This window comes from Ammospiza caudacuta, chromosome 2 (genome assembly GCF_027887145.1).
Source record: "Ammospiza caudacuta isolate bAmmCau1 chromosome 2, bAmmCau1.pri, whole genome shotgun sequence".
Classification (NCBI taxonomy): Eukaryota; Metazoa; Chordata; class Aves; order Passeriformes; family Passerellidae; genus Ammospiza; species Ammospiza caudacuta.
Genome location: NC_080594.1, coordinates 30,799,157 through 30,817,469, shown reverse-complemented (window position 1 = coordinate 30,817,469; position 18,313 = coordinate 30,799,157). Strand labels below are relative to the sequence as shown.

Here is an 18,313-nt window from a genome sequence, read left to right as displayed (position 1 = left end):
TCGAGGGGGAGCTGTAACAGCTCACACAACCCTGGTGGTTTTCCTACCCTGTGAGGGGATGTCAGTATTGTACAGAAGCTGTTTCCTTCTCCTTTCACTTGTACTGGGCTGAACAATTTTACCTACATTTCCTGAGAAAACAGGGAATATATGGAATGTAAGGAAGAAGGTTTTTACAATGAGAGTGGTAAAACACGAGAACAGATTTTCCAGAGAGGTGGTGGGTGCACCATCTTTAGAAAGGCCTGGTTGGATGGGTGTTTGAGCAACTTGTTCTAAGTGGGAGGCATCCCTGCCCATGGCACTGCTATTTCCCTTTCAGGAGTTGTGACAGCAGCTTATCCCAAGCATGGGCACAGCAGGGGGAACAGGAACTCCACTACCAGCCCATGGGCAGCAAAAAAGCCTCCTCACCTCCCAACACAATTCCATGGTGCTGCTCTGCTTTCACCCCTACACGTCTGTCTCCCTCTGTGAGCAGAGCAAGGTGAGGAAACAACAGCATGACCTCTGCAAATGTACCCAGCAAGCTGCTCCTCCCGCCCAAGAAGGACAGCAGCAGCCAGGAAAAGCTGCATTTCTGGGGCAGGGGCTGCAGAGCCAACCGTGCCTCAGACAGCTGGGAGCACAGAGTGCTCAAGTGCCCAGCCAGGGCCCCAGCAGCCACAGCCATGGAGGGCTCAGTGGCCACCAGGTGGGAGAGCTGAAGCACCAACAGAGCCCAGCAGGCAGGGCAAAGCTAAGAGGAAATGTTAAAACTTGATGCAGCAAGCTGGAAGCACAAAAGCAGCAGGGAGACGATTCCAACCCTTCCTCCCATCTCTCAGGCTAGAGGTGCCTCTCCTTGTATTTAACTGAATCCTGTCATGGTTTTCTGTTTGTTCTGTGCTGTTCCCCAGCCTCCCTCTCCCTCCCTGCTACCACCTTACCATTCCATGCTGTGCTCATCTCTGCTCAGCACAGCGAGCCCATATGTTGTTCTACCTCCTACGTCGAGCCTTCCAACTGCTGCTCAACATTATTTTTTCCTCACATTTCAATTTAGAGAAGATAACCAGCTTCCTGTCTAGAAACAAATACAAGCTTGAAACATGGTCTGAGACTACAGATTATGAAAAATCAGGGAGAAAGTATATTTTATAAGAATGTGTCCCCAGAACTGGACAAATTTGAGGGCACAGAGGTCCTCCTTCAGTCTGGCACAGCTACCCCAGCACACTCCAGAGCAGCACAGCTCTGCTTGGGAAGATAAAGGCTGGCAGCCTCTTGTGTCATTCCTCCGCCAGCCCTCTCCTCACCCTGCCCAAGGGACTCCAGTGACAAACAAGAGTGTCTGTTCTTTATGTAGCCTTTCAAAGGCAATTTGGTTAAGAGAACAAGCAGGTCATCCACACCTATGGCTCCAGAAACACCTGTGACAGTCCCAAGGGTGACAGCAGCTGTGTGACACCGCTGGGCACCCCTCTGCCCTGACTCCTGTCTCTGCTGCTGCTGAGAGCAGGAGCAAGAAGAATTCAGATCAACCTGCAGAGCAGGGAACCAGGAACATCCATTTTATTGACCATCTCGACAAACTCCAACGTAGGAAAAAATAAAAACCAGCTGGTGCAAAACTGTTCAAGAAGGTACAGACTCTTGGAGTAAAACACCACCAGAGTCACCTGCTTTAGTAAGCAGAAGTGGAATGAAACCTTTGCATCACTGGCTACATGCACATACACCAAAGTAAAAATGCTCAGGCAGACAAGAATAAGGACAGCAGGCCTCAAAGAACACTTTTTAATTGCAAATTAGCAAAACAGGTCCCATTTTAGATGCAAGGCCTGAAGTAATTAACACCTTCTTGTTTTTTAAATAACTAAAGAAATTGGAAAGAATGCAGAAGCCATTAAAAAACTCATTTCCGATTTGGACAAGTTGGAGAAGAAAATTTGGTCCACATCTTTCGGTGAAGAGCTCAACACCAATTGCCCCAATATCTCCTTCATCCTCCCAGCCCGAAGAGAACCGACTTTGCCAAGGCTGTCCAAGGCAAGCTCATGAGAGGAGAGAGTGTGAGCTGCTGGCAAGCCTCCCTGTGCCAGCTTGTCCCTTTGGGAAGGCACCAGCAGGAGCCAAGGGCTGCCACACGAGGCTGTGGCTTTGCTGTGCACTCTCCGGCAGGGTCGCTCCAGGAGAACGCTTGTGGAGCCCTGAGAGGGAGCACAGCACTGCCCAGTGCCAGCAGGAGCTGCCAGAGGAGTGGCTGCTCAGCAGGAGAGACAGAGAGGCTGCAAGGCAGCAAGGCAGGAGGCTCTGAGCCTGGCAGAGCCCTCACGGGCAGCTCTAGCTCACCACCTCTGACCAACGCTGCAGCCCTGGTACCACAGCTCCCCACCAGCTACAGAAGGAGCCTCTCCAACAAAAAGAGGAAAGAAAGAAAACACAGTCCAGTCCCCCCACTGCCACCTCAGCTTGGAGTCCTTTTCTCCCTTGGCTGCTGCAGTACAGGAACCAAATGCTCCCCCAGTGCTGCTGAAAGGAGCTCTGAGGGCAGCAGACCACAGGGTGCAGCCATGAGCTCCCTGTGCAGGAAGGCTGGCATGGCACTCCCCGAGCCTGCTCACCAGAGAGGAAGTGGAGCACATCAGCAGGGAGGAAGGGAAGCAAAGGTCTCTGAGGTGCCTCCCTCCTGTTTCCTCCCCCGTCACTGGCCCCAGCACCCACTGCACCCACAGGCCAGAGGGCTGTGCACGGGCCTTGGCCTCTGGATCAAGCCTGCCCCACAGGATGTGGCGGGAAAGGAGTGACGTCGTCTTCTCTCCTGGTCCCACCTCACTGCCACAGCACCCTCCATGCCTGCTGGGGATCCAGTTCCCTGCTCCCACTGGGCTGCTGGCCATGGAACAGGCTCATTCTGCACAGACACAGTGGCCCAGTGCCTTTGGCTGAGTGTTTGGGACACCTCTGTGCCCCGTCCCTGGGGACTCAGAACACTGGGATCTTGTCCCTGCGCACCGTATCCAGGTCATCGTCCAGGGTCAGCAGGACCTGAGGAAGAAAGCGAAAGCCAGAGTCAGGTCTTTCTGCCCAGGGATGTCTTCCTTTCAGATCTTCATGCCCTGCCTTTATGGGAGGTATTCACAAATCCATGAATCATTGTTCACAGCAGCAGCCCCTCAGCTTCCCCACAACAGCTGTGTGACTCACAGCCCCAGAGGGAATTTGAGGCCAGAAGGCACTGGCAGAGAAATAAGATAAAGGAGAAAGCCTGATCCCACTGACAAGGAGCATCCCACTGTGAAGGATGTCAGGAGACATCCAGCAGAGGAGTTGGGACACTTCGGTGGAGTTCTGGAGCAGGCACAGCTCCATGTGGAGAGAGGAGAGCAAGGTGAAAGGAGAGGGAGAGGCCATCCAGCAGAGTGGGAGGCTCAGCAGGACTCACCAGAAAGGAGAAGAACAAGGCAGCTGCAGAGAGGAAGTGCCAGACATCGTGGTCATCAAAGAATCCCAGCAGGATGCACGGCCGGTTCTTTTCCCGGGACTCTGCTGGAGTCTCCTAGGAGGGCAGGCAGAGGGTCAGGACCTGATATCCACCCCTACTGGGCCCTTGCTGGCCACACCAGACCCTGCAGGAATCACCCTGTCTTGACCCACCAAGCAGGATCCAGGAAAAGTTGCTGTGCTGGCCAGAAATGTGGCACGGGCAGGCCAGAAACAACACAATGTTATCCTTGGACTTCCAAATGGATCTGGGACCACAATCCAGGTGCAAGGAGAACCCTCTGGTCTCCACCTCTGAGGTCCTGCATAACACAAGTTGCACAGCCTCCACCAGACCACCTGTAACAAGCCCCTCATTTCCATGGAGATGGATGTGACATCCTGTTAGAAGGCACCCAGCCAGGATTTAATGGCTCCCAGACCACCAAGAGCTCTACCAACCCCAGGCAGGTTGACCTGGTTGACTCCAGGTGGCCATCTGCTCCAGGGATGTCTTCCATCCCTGGAGGATGGAAGGATTAGGATTTTCCCAGTTAGGATTTTCCTACTTTTCCTTCCAGATCCCCAGCTCCTCCTTTGTCCCCTAGGAAGGACCAGTCACCTCCAGATCACCTGGTTATAAACAGTCTCTACACAGCTACAGTCATTTCTGGCTCAGCACAGCTTCCCAGGCTCCCTTCACAAGTCTGCTACATAAGTTAAACCCTTTCAGCTCCCCATGAGCAGCCCAAGACTCTTCTCCAGAGTCATTTTTGTGCAAAACAAGCACCAGGAAGGAAAGATGATGAGAAAAAGATGGACAGAAGAACAGTAAAAGGGAAATTTACCTCCCAGCTGCTGAGGGTCTGGAAGAAGAAGTAGAGGGCAGCTGCCCACACCACTGCTGTGGCCACGATGCAGAACATGGGGATGGGCAGGAGCCTCTCAGAGCTGCGGAGCTGCAGACAGGGACACACCCTGAGTTCTGTCCAGGACACAGAGCCATGCACAGGGCTCACACACCAGCCTGTACTGCCTGCATCTGGGAAGGGCTGCCCACCCTCCAAAGACACAGCCCAGCCACCCCTGAAAAGGCTCCACACCACCCCTCCCCAACACCCTGTCCCAGCCAGAGCCCCACAAAGGTCCCTCCACACCCCTCTGCAGCACCACAGGAACCCAAATTGCAGCCAGAAAAAAAGGGATGCAGCCCATCCCTTCCCCTTTGGAGCCAGGAGCCCCAGGGACAGCTACAGCTGCCTTCCATTACCTTCATAATGATGTAGAAGGCCAGATAGAGCAGCAGGTTGCAGATGAAGATTCCCAGTATGTACGAGGCAAAGTCTCTGGGCCGATACACCAGCCCAAAGATAGCACTAAGGGAGAGGACAGAGGGACATCAAGCAGCTTCCCTTCACTGGGGACAGGGTACATCCCCAAAGTGACAGCCACACACTGCTCTACCCCCCACCAGTACTGCAGGACACAGCACCAGTGCCACACCTTCCCAATTCCCTGGGGGAAGTGCATTGCTTGCCTCTGCTCCCAGCCAAGGAAATTCAGCCATGGTCAGCTGCTGAAGCAACTGGAGACTCCAGAGGACAGGCAAGGGCCCTGGATTGCTTCCAACCCATGGCCAAACACATCTCCCTCAGTAGGATCTGGCCCCAGGCCTGTCCATTTGGTAGAAGGCATGTCCCTGAGAAGCAGCTTCAGTGAAAAGCAAGAGCCTGGGGCAATGATTTGAGGTGCCATCCAAGAGCTGATCCCTCCATGCAGTTACTGCGCAGCCAGGCTCCATGGCTATGTCTGCCAGGTCTCCTGCACCTTGGCTGTGCCAGAGATCTCCCAGCTCTGTGGGAAGCACAACTCAGCAGCACAGTCCCTGCACAAGCTCCCTGAAACACGAGCCATGAGACACCCCCAGCTGAAATGCTCAGGGGATGCTCCATGTAGCTCTAGACCTGCACTGCATCCCATGGATCTGCCAGCCACCCTCAGAGCAGCCTGCCTGCCCAAACATGTCAGGATTATTGCACAGACACTGCTGCATCTCCCCATCACTCCAGGCCACCATGTCCCTGTACCAAACCCTGCTGCCCCCATGCACAAATACACAAAGCACCAACACCCCAGTACTTACAAAGACCAGTTCACCAGGTTCCCAACAATGAGCAGCACCATCCTGTCCTGGAGAAAAGACACTGATGATCATATAAAGTGGTAAGAGTATGCAAAAAGGCCTTTGCCTCAGAAATTCAGGGGAGTATTATGTGAGGATTTGGAGTTCAGTTCCTGCAAACACACATGCACCTGGCTCTGTGGGAGCTTTTATCTGATGGGAACTGCTCTGACCTTCAAAAATTTTAAGAAAGTGTTGTAAGGAGACTAAACACGTAAAAAAGGACAAGCTCAGCACTTAAGGGATCAGCCTCAGGAGGTTCTGTGAATCCTCTGACTGCTTCTACTGTTTTTCTAGCTAGATTCCTCCCCTCCCACTGTTTTACAAAAGAATTACTGCAGAGAACAAGGACGTGAAAGAGGATGCTTGGACAGCATCCTGCACATATTCAGGGAGCCTTTTCTTCCTTGCCATCTCACCATTAGCTGGGGAAGCACTGTAACAACAGCAGGCAGAAGGGTTATATCTGTGGGGCATGTGCATTTATGCTTACAGCTGCTCTCATGATGTAGCTGTTTCAGGCTGGCCAGGCTTACTTCATGCCTGAGTGGACCAGGTTTGCTTATTCAGAGATGGGAGAATAAATAAAAAATTAAGAAGGCTTATGGATAACAACTCCATGTGGCTTCAAGCCCTAATAAGCACTCTTTTCTAAGGAGAAAGCAATCAGTGGGACACAAGGTAACAGCCACCTTTTCTTAACTTTTTGCTATCTGCCCTGAGGTGCTGCAGAAATGGCAACTGCTTTAGCTTAAGCCACAGACCCAAAATAGCTGCAGCCTTCCCCAGAGAGGCTGCACTGCACAGAGCTCCTACCTGTTCCTCTGAATGGATGCTCCCAGAGAGCAAGTGCAAAGGCACATCCTGCCACACTTGTATCACCGTTGCTCTGATGTTTTATTCACCAAGCCTGAGATCAGGGGAGGCCTGGAGGCTGGGGGTAAACCACTCCAGCAGAGATCAGAGACCTACACTTACCTAGCCATTTTGGGGGAAGGAGAACAAGGGGAGCAAGGACCATCACTTTTTCACACAGCTCCTCCTCTGTCCTCTGCACATTGCCTAAAGAAGTGAGGAACTGCAGAGTGGTGCTGGGATGAGAAGTCACCTACCATGTACATTGGTCGGCTGCACTGCTGGATACAGTCCGTGTACAGCACCATCACTGCTCGCCGAAATATGCCCATGTCTGTCAAAGGAAAGGGTAGAAAGCCAGGACAGCCAGCACACTGAGCTCTAAAATGCCTGTGAGGAAGAAGCTGACACCCACCAGCTGACAACAGAGAGCCCAAGGTGTCAGCAGATTCATGCCTTGCCCTTTGGAAGCACTCTGTGCTGAGCAGGAGGGCAGCCACCACAGGATGTAGATGGCATTTGGCCAGAACAACAGGTTACAACAAAAACAAATTTAAAATCCTCCACTACACTAACACTGCCCAGAAGTCACACAGGCCCTGCTTGTGCATGTAAAGAGGCTGGCTTTGCAACCCCATCTCTGGAAGAAGTGTGTGTATGTAGGAAGGGGGAGAAGCTCCTTCCATGGAACAAGCTGCCAAAGCAGGGAAAGAGTAGAAACAAGCCCCACAGGCTTTAGAGGGTCCTAGAGGGGCAGAGCCCACTCAAGACACTCCTGCTCTCAAAATCTTGCAGAAGCTTCACTGCAGAGCCATCAGTGGCAGCAGGGATGGACAAACATGCATGAATACACATGTTCCCCTTTAGCCACAACACAGAGCTTGAAAAGGCTCCTGCACCAAGATCTGAGCTCTCCTGTGCTGGATTGCTCCCCTCCAGCCAAGGAACGGGACTGGCAGTGCTGCTGGCAAACTGCTTTCACTTCCCAAGAGCTGACCCCAGGTGGCACACGATCCTGCCTCCCCACACTCATCCATGCAATCCCTGGCTGCTAAAGCTCAGCACAATCAGTCCAAGAGGGAAAAAAGAAAGCTGCAGTTACCTGAGTCAGGGTCATCTGAGGCAGACAGGGGCACAGGAGGAAGAAGAAATAGGTTTAAGCAGAGCACAAGAGCCAGGCTCCCCAGCAGACCCTCTCCCCCCCACCCCATGACAAGGTGTACCACAGCACTAGGGAGAACTGCAGCTCCCTCAGAGCACACAGCTCCTGCTCACTCCCACTGGGAATCAGGAGCACAAGGACTTCAGAGGCCAGGAAAGAGAGGACAGGGTAGCCCAGAAGAGGGGCCACAGGACTGTGCTGCAGACGCAGGTGAGGACAGGAGGCACCTGGGAGGAGATGGTTCAGTCACAGCACTCACCGATCTTGAAGCGTCCCATGTAGTAGATCTGGGTGCTGAGAGCCAGTGAGCCCAAAATGTGAATCAGTGAGAAAATAACCCAGAACCACATGTCATTTTTTCCAAACACCTGAAAGCAAAAACATTTTAAAAGTAAACTGAGCCCTCTTTCAGCAGGACAGTCCTTTCCTGTGCTGTATCACCATGGGACATTAAACAACCTCACTGAATATAAAAAAAAACCCCTAAATCTTCCCACCAGAAAACAGATCTATAAATTCAAAATGAAGTCCAGAGAAGCAAGATTAGCTCAGCATTTGAAGAGGAGGCCATTCTTTCTGAATGCCCCTTTAGACAAGGCTGGCTGGACAGCACTGGCCCAGGGAGCAGAAATACAAGGCCAAGTAAGCTCTCTCTGCTGAGCTGGGCAACAGCTCTCTGGCCAGGAGGTGGATTTTTACAAAGGCAGACAGGGAACCAACCATTACTTTAACAACTGTACTGAAGTAGACAAAAAAGAACAGAACTGCTCTGCAGGCAATTGCTCCTACAGTGCATTTTCATTTTATTTAAGGACTGGAAGTCCTGCAAGGACTGGAATGACTGCAAGCACAGGTTAATGCTACATTAAAATCCTAATTTCTCATTCATACAATAAGAAGTCCAGAAACTCTGATCTGCCATCAGGCTGTGACCACTTCCCCACCCTGGGGCAAAGCATTCTCCTGAAATTTCACTTTGTGTGGGCAGAGATAAAAACCCACACACTAAAAAGCAAGCAGAAAAGACACCTGTCCATGAATGGAACAAGGGAGACATGCTGCTTTCAAGCTCCACTGAACAGCTTCAAAGCATCCCACAAAAGATAGAGCAATTCATAATAAAGTCTCAGTGTTTTGAACCTTGTCAAGATCTACCACACCTATCAAGAGATTCTTGGGAAGTCCCAAGGTCACCAGCTCCTCCTGCATGCCTTATCCGAGAGACAGTCTTGTAAACAGAGACCTCGGCATTATTTGGTAGTGAGGAGCTAACAGCCCACTGGGATCTAGCTGCTAGTTCAGAGCAAGAATTCCATGGATTTTGCCTGGTTACTGATGAATGAAAATGAGTCCTTCAAAAGAAGAGAAGCAGAGACTTCCAAGGAAAAGCACAGCTTGAGGATCCTGGTGAGCCCAGCTCAGTACTCGCAGTGCTACAGGCAAAGTAGCAAACAGGCAAAGTCTCATAGCTTCTGCTCCAGTGCCCTTCCATAGGCAGATACTCCAGGAATTTGCCTGAGAGCCCCCCATGTATCATCCCAATCCTGCTCCTCTCCAGAAATACAAAAATCAACTGCAGGAGCTGTGACAAACAAGATAGAGTACTCCAAAGGGGAGAAATAGGCACAGGCAACTAGGTATAAGATACCTGTCTTGAAGCCCAGCCAGCCTCACCCCTCTTTCCTCAAATGTGAATCATGCCCCAGGAAGACCATCTGTGCACATCTGAATTTTTCCTCTTGAGAAGGATGGCATGTGGTGGGCAAAGCCCAAAACAAGAGCCTGCCTAGAGGAAACTGTTCTGCTCTTCTCCTGCCTGAAAGCTCAGGGGAAGGAAGGAGGAAAGCCCAGCAGAACTGAGAATTCAAATGCTGACAGCTGCTTAACACACTCTTATCTTACTCTGCTGCTTTCCCCAGCCATTTTCACACCTCAGCCATGTTCTCAGCCATGCCACCTCCCTCCCAGAGAAGCAGTGTAGAAGGAGTAAGAGGGAGCCCTACCACTCCAAGGACAGCCAGGGAGATCACCACAGCAAACGAGGCATAGGCGGAGTAGGCGCTGGCATTGATGTCTGGGTGCCGGGTCTGGTAGAGCTTGAGCATGCACAGCCCTGCAATCATGTACATGAAGGAGGTGTCTGTGGAGGGACACAACAGAAACAGTGTGAACACCTTCTGCCAGTGGCCCAGAAAGCTGCTCCAAGGGCACACACAGCATCAGGGATCTGTACCTGCCAGCCTCAAGTTTGGCCCTGCTGCTGCACCACACTGTACAGCACTTTGTGCTTTGCCACCTTGCAGCAGCACATCTTCTGTGCTCTGGGGCAACAGAAACTAAACAGGATCAGAAAATAAGTGCCCACAGGGCATCACAACCGCCTCACTGAGCTTTGAAACAGGCAGGGTCCAGGGAGACTTGCAAGGGTAGAGAGAGATGGGAAACGTCAGCAACTCAGCAAGAGACAGAACATGGCGAATCCTAGCTCCAGCTCAAAAGGAGAAAGGAAAATCAGCTTACCAAACTGGAAATTGGAGTAATTAGGGCAGACGTGGTAACAGGCACTGAGCACCCCTTCCATCATCAGAGCAATGCCCATAGCATAGAAGAGACCAAAATGCTTTGGGATCCCATAGTCCTGGAAGAGAGCAGAGCTGTATAGTGAGTGCCCTCAGTGTCCTGATCACAGGCAAGTTTCCATTCTCCATCACTTCATTCCTCCTAACTCCTACACAAGTCCTCCAGTCACCAGTGCAGCACAGAGTCCTGGGTGCCACCACAGGATCTGGATTTAGATACATGGCATAGCCAGGTGAATCCACAGGCAGCAAACCTAAGCTAATCACCCTGGAAGTTCGCATCTGAAGACCTCGGTGTCTTGGTACTGACATCATGAAAATCTCTGTACTGTACGTCATGCCATACTACATCCTGTCCAAAACAGAGAGGACTAACCAGAATTGCTCTTGTGGTCAGCAGGGTCTTAGAAGCTCTTGAGCAGAGCCCATCAGCCAATGTGAGAAGGCATTTCAGACCCTTACAACTCCTATTGCCTTTACTTGATACCAAGCCCATGAGAACAGAGCTGTTTGTCTCCAGAAACCACCAGCACCTCTGCCCACAGTGCTGCAGATTTCTCCATCCTCTCCCACGAGAGCCTAGAGAAGCTCTGGCTACAAGAATCTCTGCTTCAGAGACTGAGGCAGCCAAATTCCTCTGAGTTATCGTAAGCAGCTCTTGTGTAAGACTAATCAAACTTCACTATAAAGAGAAGCATCTTGGGACACTCCTGCTGTCCCAGTTCCTTCACAGCAAGAACTGCAGGAAAATCCAGAGCCATGGGAATCCTCCCTCTATTAATCTCCTTGTCTTCACAGGCCCAGGCTGGGTCACCAACCACAACAGTATGGACATACTGCAAGCAGTAAAGCACTGGGGTGTGCAGGAACACAAGCATCCCACCTAGACTCTTCTGCACAGGAGGGAAAAAAGAGGAGGATTCAACCTTCCAGCAAGGAAGACAAGTGGAAAACCCATTGTGTACCACTCTGGTTTTTGAGTCCACTCCATGTTCCCTGCCTCCACTGAGCCCCAGGCAGCCATGCCTCCTACCAGGGTGTAGATATCCTTCATGTCCATGGCCCGGCGGTGGAGGATGTCCCTGCGCAACACGATGAGGAGGAAGAGAAAGCCCAGCATCATGTGGCCCACGTTGCTGAGGATGTTGTTGAAGGCACTGCAGGAAAGAAGAAGGTTTAAGGCAAAGGCAGCACAGCAGCAGGAAGCTGAACCCTGGGTTGTGATAAGCTGCATCCATTTTGCTGCCCCCTCCACCACCTTCCACCTCCACACCTGCCAAACTGCAATCTAACACTCCTGATGACAATTTTAATTTGAATAGTTCGCCTGTCCCAGTTCATTTAACACTTCTGAGAGATTCCCAGCTCTGGGCTTTCTTTGCACTCACACATTAATTTAGAGAAATGCTACACTGGAAGGATTGATCTGAACTTCTTTGCAGAGCTGCTGCTCCTTGGAGAAAAGTGTCCAACAGAGTTACAGAAGCACCTCATTGCTGTGCCAAGGATTTGTAAGGGGCACCCAGGTGCCACAAGCTCTAGGGTGAGTGTGTCTCACTGCAACAGAGCAGCACTGCTGAGCAAAACACAAAGATCAGAGTCCTAAACTCCCAGTGGTCTTATCAACATTGCTACTGTGAGCCTGGCAAGCATAAAATCCCGACCTGGGCACAGCACAAACACTCAGGAGGCATGAGACAAATATGCAGTGAGGAAAGGGTCACTCACCTCAGCACCCCAAGGGGATGAGCACACAGAAAGTTGTAATAGCAGATGTCCTGATTGCCAGTCACATTCACCACCTGGACAGATGGGAGGCCTGCCATTAGCAAATCCTCCCTGCTCTGGGGGGTTTGCCCCATGCAAACACAGCACAAACACAAGGTGTACCAGGACACAGCCTAGCTCTAGCCCCAGCACAGGGAGTACTGACATCTGCAAGCAAAGCTTTGAGGGTGGGACAAGATGTTGTCAAGGGCCACAAATCTGATAACAGTCTTCAGAGGAAACATTGTGTGCTCTCAACCCCCCCACCAATAGACCTGCTTGCAGATATCTGCATAACAGCAGGGTAGCAAAGGTTGGGAGAAGGCAGGAGAAATCACAGCAAACACTACTTGCTTTCAGCTGTCCCTTAGAGATAACATCAAATTCCTCCTGTCTCTAAAATGAAACAGGACCCAAATGAGCCATCAGTTGATCAGGAAAACAGCAGCACTCCCACTCCCCAAGCAGAAATAGCAGAAGAGCAAGCCCAATGAGCCAAGCTCACTGTAACATCAACAGAGTGCAGCAGGAGCAGCTAAGGTGAACTGCTCCTCACACAGAGCAGAACTGCTGGGTGATCCCAGTTCCACTGTGACTGTCACCCTTGCCCAACACTACCACAGGGCAAGTTTAAAGCAAGAGGGGGCAGCCATGGGGCGAAACGCACCGTCTGGTAGGTGATGACCAGCTGGATGACCGGCAGGGCGTAGAACACCGCGATGGTGATGATGTTCCTGCAGAGGGGAGACAGCAGCAGCACTTACACACACACCAAAACCAGGGGGGCACACCCAGAAGAAAGCCCCAGAGTGCTCATGGAGGAATGTGTACACCTCTCTGCTCTGGGGTTACCATCTCATTGTGAGCCCCTGAAGCAGACGAGCACACAGGAGGCAAACCAGAGGCAAATGCTAAGGGCACAGGAAAAGCCAGGATGCTGGCCACAAGCTCATGGGTTTGAGTGCCAGTTTCTCTCCATTCCCATTACGTTTCAGTGCACTGGTTGTTACCATGCTTAAAGGCAAATGATGCAAAACAGAATCCACTGCCAGGATCATGCATGCACTGGTCCACAAATATCTTTACTTGAGGTATGTGGGATCTACAGTTACTGATTGGAACAGGGTCAGAATGGGCAACAGGGTAGTTCAGAAGTGGTTCAGAAGAAAGACATGCGGACAGACTCCACAACCAGAGACTCTGGATCCAGAGTTTGGGTCTTACCAGTTTGCTTTCTCCTTACCAGAAATAGATTTTGTATTTTTTGCTGACAATTCTTCGGTCTTTCCTGGACAAATCTGAGAGATAGAGGAACACCTAAAACATTATCAGGTGGGGAAAGAGGGAAGAAAACACAAAAGAACCAAAGTAGATTACAGATGCCAGTAGGAGATCTTGACATATTTGCAGCTTGGTGATATTTGAACTGGTTTTACACAGTGAACTCACTGTGTCCCTTGATTCTATGGGGGTGAGTTCTGCAAAATTCTCTGACCTCCAGGAATGGCTCCAACCACACAGAGCAGTGCAGGATGACAAAAGGAGGCAGTTTGAGAGCTGCTGGCTTAAAGCCCCTCTGTACATGCACTGTAATCACACTACTTGTACTAAATAGCCACCTACTGTTGCAGATTATTTTCTCCCTATCTTCACATCTCCTTGAACTTCTCTGGGCATTTTCCTCCTTTCTCAATAGTCCCCAATACATTTTGATTTTCCATATTAAAGCACTCAATTCACCAGCACACTTATCACAGTGGGAAAACTTCCAGTGACTGAAAAAAGACTAAGAAGCACACTCAGCTGTACTGGATGAAATCCACCCTGAAAGGGAACAGGATTTTTGAGATTTCACTGATGTGACCAGTCCTGGTCATGGCCCAGAGGCGCCCAGGGGCGCGCACCAGCCGTACCTTAGTGCGGATGATGTTCTTGTCACTCTCAATCTCCGGCATGGTGTCGAAGTCGCTCTCCTCCTCCACGGAGCTGTCGGTGTCCGAGCCAGCCGGGGCCCTGTGCTCCGGGGAGGACAGCTGCCGGGCACCGCTGGAGCTGGACTCGTCTGGGCCACAGCAGGGACAAGGAGACACACAGGGTCAGGGCTAAATCCCTCTGTGCACGGCAAAAATCCAGCTGGCTCACATGCTTTGATGCTTTGACAAGTTGATAGGGTCAGTTCAGGGAAAATTTTTTTCCATGATCATCATAGACATATTTGATGTAAAATCCTTTCATTAGGATCTTTTCTCCTGAGAAGCTGAGGGGCCTCAGAAACAAAATGTAAACAATAATTATCTACTGCTGTGGAATGCAACAGGTGGATCTTTGATTGGTCTCATGTGGTTGTTTCTAATTAATGGCAAATCACAGTCCAGCTGTCTCAGACTCTCTGGTCAGTCACAAGATTTTATTACCATTCCATTCCTTTCCTTTCCTTGCAAGCCTTCTGATGAAATCCTTTCTTCTATTCTTTTAGTATAGTTTTAACATATCATTTTCTTTTAATACAATATATCATAAAAAAATAAATCAGCCTTCTGAAACATGGAGTCAGATTCTCATCTCTTCCCTCATCCTGGGACCCCTGTGAACACCACCACCTTTGGTGACCCTGCGTGAAGAAAAATTCCACATTGGGCGAACTCCGAGTGAGAACATTGCCACACATGATCCCAAACCTTCCAGCAGTTTTAGGTGCTCAGCTAAGAGCAGTCTGAAGAACCATTATCTTCCCCTCTCTGCAGCATTTTAGTTTTTACTCTGCTTTTATTCTATTACTTTTAATCTCTTAACATTTTTGACTCTCTAGTAGCCCAGGCTCTGAAATCTGGCATTCTGAGACAAGACAAATACCTCTAGAGAAAGAAGTAGACTGTTAAGGGTCAAAACCACACTCACCTAGTTAACCTTCAGATTTTATGTAAGCTTTATATATATCTAAGCTTTTCTAAAAATACTGTAGAACAGAAGGCAAAGAAGAAAGTCAAATTTTCAAAGCAAGCAGAGTACCAGCTTTATTCCCATTGCATCCCTGGTACGGGGTCACATAAAGGTTAGCAGGACCTGCCTGCACTTCCCACAGGCTGGGCAACTCCCAGCTCATTGCCCACATCGACATGGGCAGAACACAGGTTTCTTCCTCACTTCCCAAATGCTTTTAAAAGATTTCTTTGGAAAAAGGGGAAGGAGGGGTAAAGCGGCCATTAAGCCTTCAGGAAGGTTCTTTCTCCTCTGCCTCTAGGGCATGATTCACCTGTTGGCAGTAAGACATTATTTCTTCCCTAGTGAAACCCCTGGGGGCAAGAAACTCTGATTGTGTCTTGCTTTATGGCACACAACCCTTCAGCCTCCCAGGGACAAGCATGCTTTGGTTTAAAGGCAGGCTGTGAGCTAATAATAGCCTCCTAGAAGCTTGCTTGTGAGGGACCTTTTTCAGTCACTAGTAAATGTCCTGTCTGAAGCAGCATTGTCACCCACAGCTCTCAGGTGACTGTAGCTTTGCCTAAGACATTTCCAATGACAGTCTCTTAGGGCACCTCTTTCAGATTTGCCACTTTTATTATGCAGATGCTTTTCCCTGAAGTGCAACCTGAACCTCACTAACTGCAATTTGGTTGTTTGGGTTTTGTTTTGTTTTTCAATAGTTGCAAGATGCTCCTAAAGTAGCTTGCAGCTTTATTCTCCTCTGATGTTAAATGACTCTAAAAGTGCCTTCCTCCACCCCAGGGAGAAGCCTCCCTGTGCCCCAATTCTGGAATATACTGTACCAATAGCACCGTAGCTGCTTCCCTCAGGAGTGCTGGCTGAGATGGGGTGTGAAGAAGTCATCATCCCAGATCCTGCAATGAAACAGACCCAGGAGGGACTGTTAGCTTCATGTCAGTGCTTCAAAACATCTCTGAGGTGAACACAAACATCCTGAAGAGCTGGAGAGGCTTGGGGAAATGAACATTTCTCTAAACAGATGGCAGCCTCCCTCTAGAGCATACTGTGCAAAAGGGAAACCCTCGTTTTGCAGTGTGAAGGAAACCCATTCCCTTCAGCCTCCCCACACAGGGTGCCAGTGAGACTGGCAGCAGGAGCCCCCTCCAGCACCCTGCACAGATCACACTGTGGGATGCAAGACTTGGTAAATTTTAGAGCAAGTCTCATTATGTTCTTAACAGCCTTCTGAATTTCTAGTTCTTCTCTTTCCCCATCTCATGCAACTCTTCAAATCTCTTCAAATCCTGCTGCCTTCAGCTATCTCTGGAAGAGTCACAGACTTTGGCAGGACAGCTGCTGCATAATTTTAGCCAGTCAAGGAGAAAGAAAAAAATGCTTTATGCAAAAAGTGGTAATAATCTCGTGCTGATGACAAGAAGGGCAAGCCTTTGAGGGCTAGGAACATCCTGCCTCCTGCCCACATATATGAAGCAAGGAGGAGTACTCTCCTGCCTCCACATTCCCTCTTTTTGCTTCCAATGGTGGAGCTCAGCAGCTGACCCACATGGCAGGAAACAAAGCCAGCTGAATCCCTTCACTGAGAGGTCAGTCACAACAGGGAGGGAAGCAAGGCAGCAGGAACAGGACCATGGTTTCCAGTAGTGACAAACAGTGAGACAGGTTAAGAAGTTGCTTTAAAGCTTCATCCCTGCAACAATCTCATGTGGTCAGTTAGCAGCACAGTAATGCAGAACATGGCACAGTATTTAAAGCCTTACTGCAGCCTGGCAATGGCCTAGCTTCCCAGTACCTGACTGGTCTCAAAGTGACAGGCACAGAGTGCTCTTTCCAACTGGAAATTCTGGGCATTTCTGTAACACCTGGCATAGGTTTTTATACCATTTTCATCAGCCACAAACGTAGAGAGATCTAAAACTTATCCCTGACTGAATCCAGGTCAAATATCATTCAGCGATGATATTTGATATTTCAATTCACAATTACTGCTTTTTTTTTTTTTTTTTTTTGCATGTCTGCTGTGCTTGTTGGGCTGGGGGCTAAGACTTGGTCTCAAATTTTGGCTCCTTTAGGCTCCTGCCTCAACCCCTCTGTCAGAGAAAACAAACAGCTCAGAGGAGCTTCAGAAGGGGAACATGGCATGGACTGAGCACCAGAGGGAGGGCTCTGGCACACTGCAGCCCCCAGGTGACAGCCCTTGAGCCCTGGGCTGAGATTGGCAGGATGTTGTTTTAGGTTGAGGCATGAGCAAGATGCAGCTTCTACTCATCACCTCCAATCCAATCTCCCTCTCTCATGGAAGCTTTTCCTGATTTGGAAATCCAGATCACTGGGAAGAGGGCAAAAGCATTTCCCTATGTTCACATCAGCAAGGTACTAGCACAATTCCTAGGCCTGTCAGTCCTGTTCCACGAGGATACTCCCTCCTAATTTTAGACCAGGCTTTATTCTCTCAAGTGACCTGTCAACCTTCTCTCCCAAATTACCAAAGATTTCAATCTGGACAAAGCAGGCAAGCCAAGGAGAAAAAGCACTCTGCCCTGACTCTAACAGCTACTTTGGACCCAGCTCACCCACTAATTTCCATCCCACTTCCCACTGGGAGAGTGAGTCAGCAAAGTAAATGTACCACACCAGGCGTGGCTCCTCCAGCTATTGCCTCCACCAAACAGTGAGGATGTGAAAGGGAAGGTGTGCCATGGGATTAAAAAAAAAAAAAAAAAAAAATAAAAAAATAAAGGGAACCACAGAGGCCCCAGATATAAGATGGATAACAAGAGCAAGGAGGTACATGGAGTGGCAGGACATTCCAAGACCAATGGCAAAGACACATTGCTGAGCACTTCCATCCAGTCCCTTGGTGGGGAAAAGGAATAGGGGGTAATGAAGAAGGCAAGATCCAGGGGTACTTGGGAGGGAAAGAAATTCCAAAGGGTGGGAAGGGGATTAAAAAAAAAACAAACAGAGAAAGCCAGTGTGTCCACTGATCTGGAAGACAGGAAAGCTGCTAATTACCATTTTATAAGCATCAGTCAGACACACCCTGAAGAGACAATAGATGAAGAAACAGCGTGTGGGTAGGACATGATTCCCCCCCAGAGGAAAGGACATGGCTGCACATTCAGTGCCAGGTATGTGAAAGTGGCAGTGCATTACAAGGGAGAGGACAGGTCACAGAAGCAGCAGGTGCCTCTGGGAGGAAAGCTGTAAACTATGAAGAACTGTGCTCCTCTCTCCCTCCACAGGGATGCTGTTCAGCAGTCCTCCAGGCTCAGCAACCCAGTTCTCTACTCTCCAGGTGCCTACTAAGTCCAGCATCTGTGCCCGGCAGCTCTTTGGGAACTTTCCAAACACCAGAAT

The 18,313-nt window shown here is 49.9% G+C and overlaps 1 protein-coding gene across 1 annotated transcript in view; it reads right to left on the bottom strand.

Moving 5' to 3' along the window:
* Positions 1–2,812: 2,812 nt before the first annotated feature.
* The window catches only part of SIDT1 (SID1 transmembrane family member 1), a 38,420-nt gene continuing 22,919 nt past the window's right edge, over positions 2,813–18,313 (bottom strand). The window contains exons 11-25 of the mRNA XM_058825066.1: positions 15,778–15,849; positions 13,924–14,072; positions 13,254–13,327; positions 12,678–12,744; positions 11,972–12,045; positions 11,277–11,400; positions 10,185–10,302; positions 9,668–9,804; positions 7,924–8,032; positions 6,760–6,836; positions 5,609–5,655; positions 4,736–4,841; positions 4,314–4,424; positions 3,428–3,541; positions 2,813–3,030 (exon numbers count right to left, since the gene is read on the bottom strand). Coding sequence (XP_058681049.1) covers positions 2,968–3,030; positions 3,428–3,541; positions 4,314–4,424; positions 4,736–4,841; positions 5,609–5,655; positions 6,760–6,836; positions 7,924–8,032; positions 9,668–9,804; positions 10,185–10,302; positions 11,277–11,400; positions 11,972–12,045; positions 12,678–12,744; positions 13,254–13,327; positions 13,924–14,072; positions 15,778–15,849 — 1,442 coding nt within the window. The 3' untranslated portion in view covers positions 2,813–2,967. The remainder of the gene's footprint in view (positions 3,031–3,427; positions 3,542–4,313; positions 4,425–4,735; positions 4,842–5,608; positions 5,656–6,759; positions 6,837–7,923; positions 8,033–9,667; positions 9,805–10,184; positions 10,303–11,276; positions 11,401–11,971; positions 12,046–12,677; positions 12,745–13,253; positions 13,328–13,923; positions 14,073–15,777; positions 15,850–18,313) is intronic.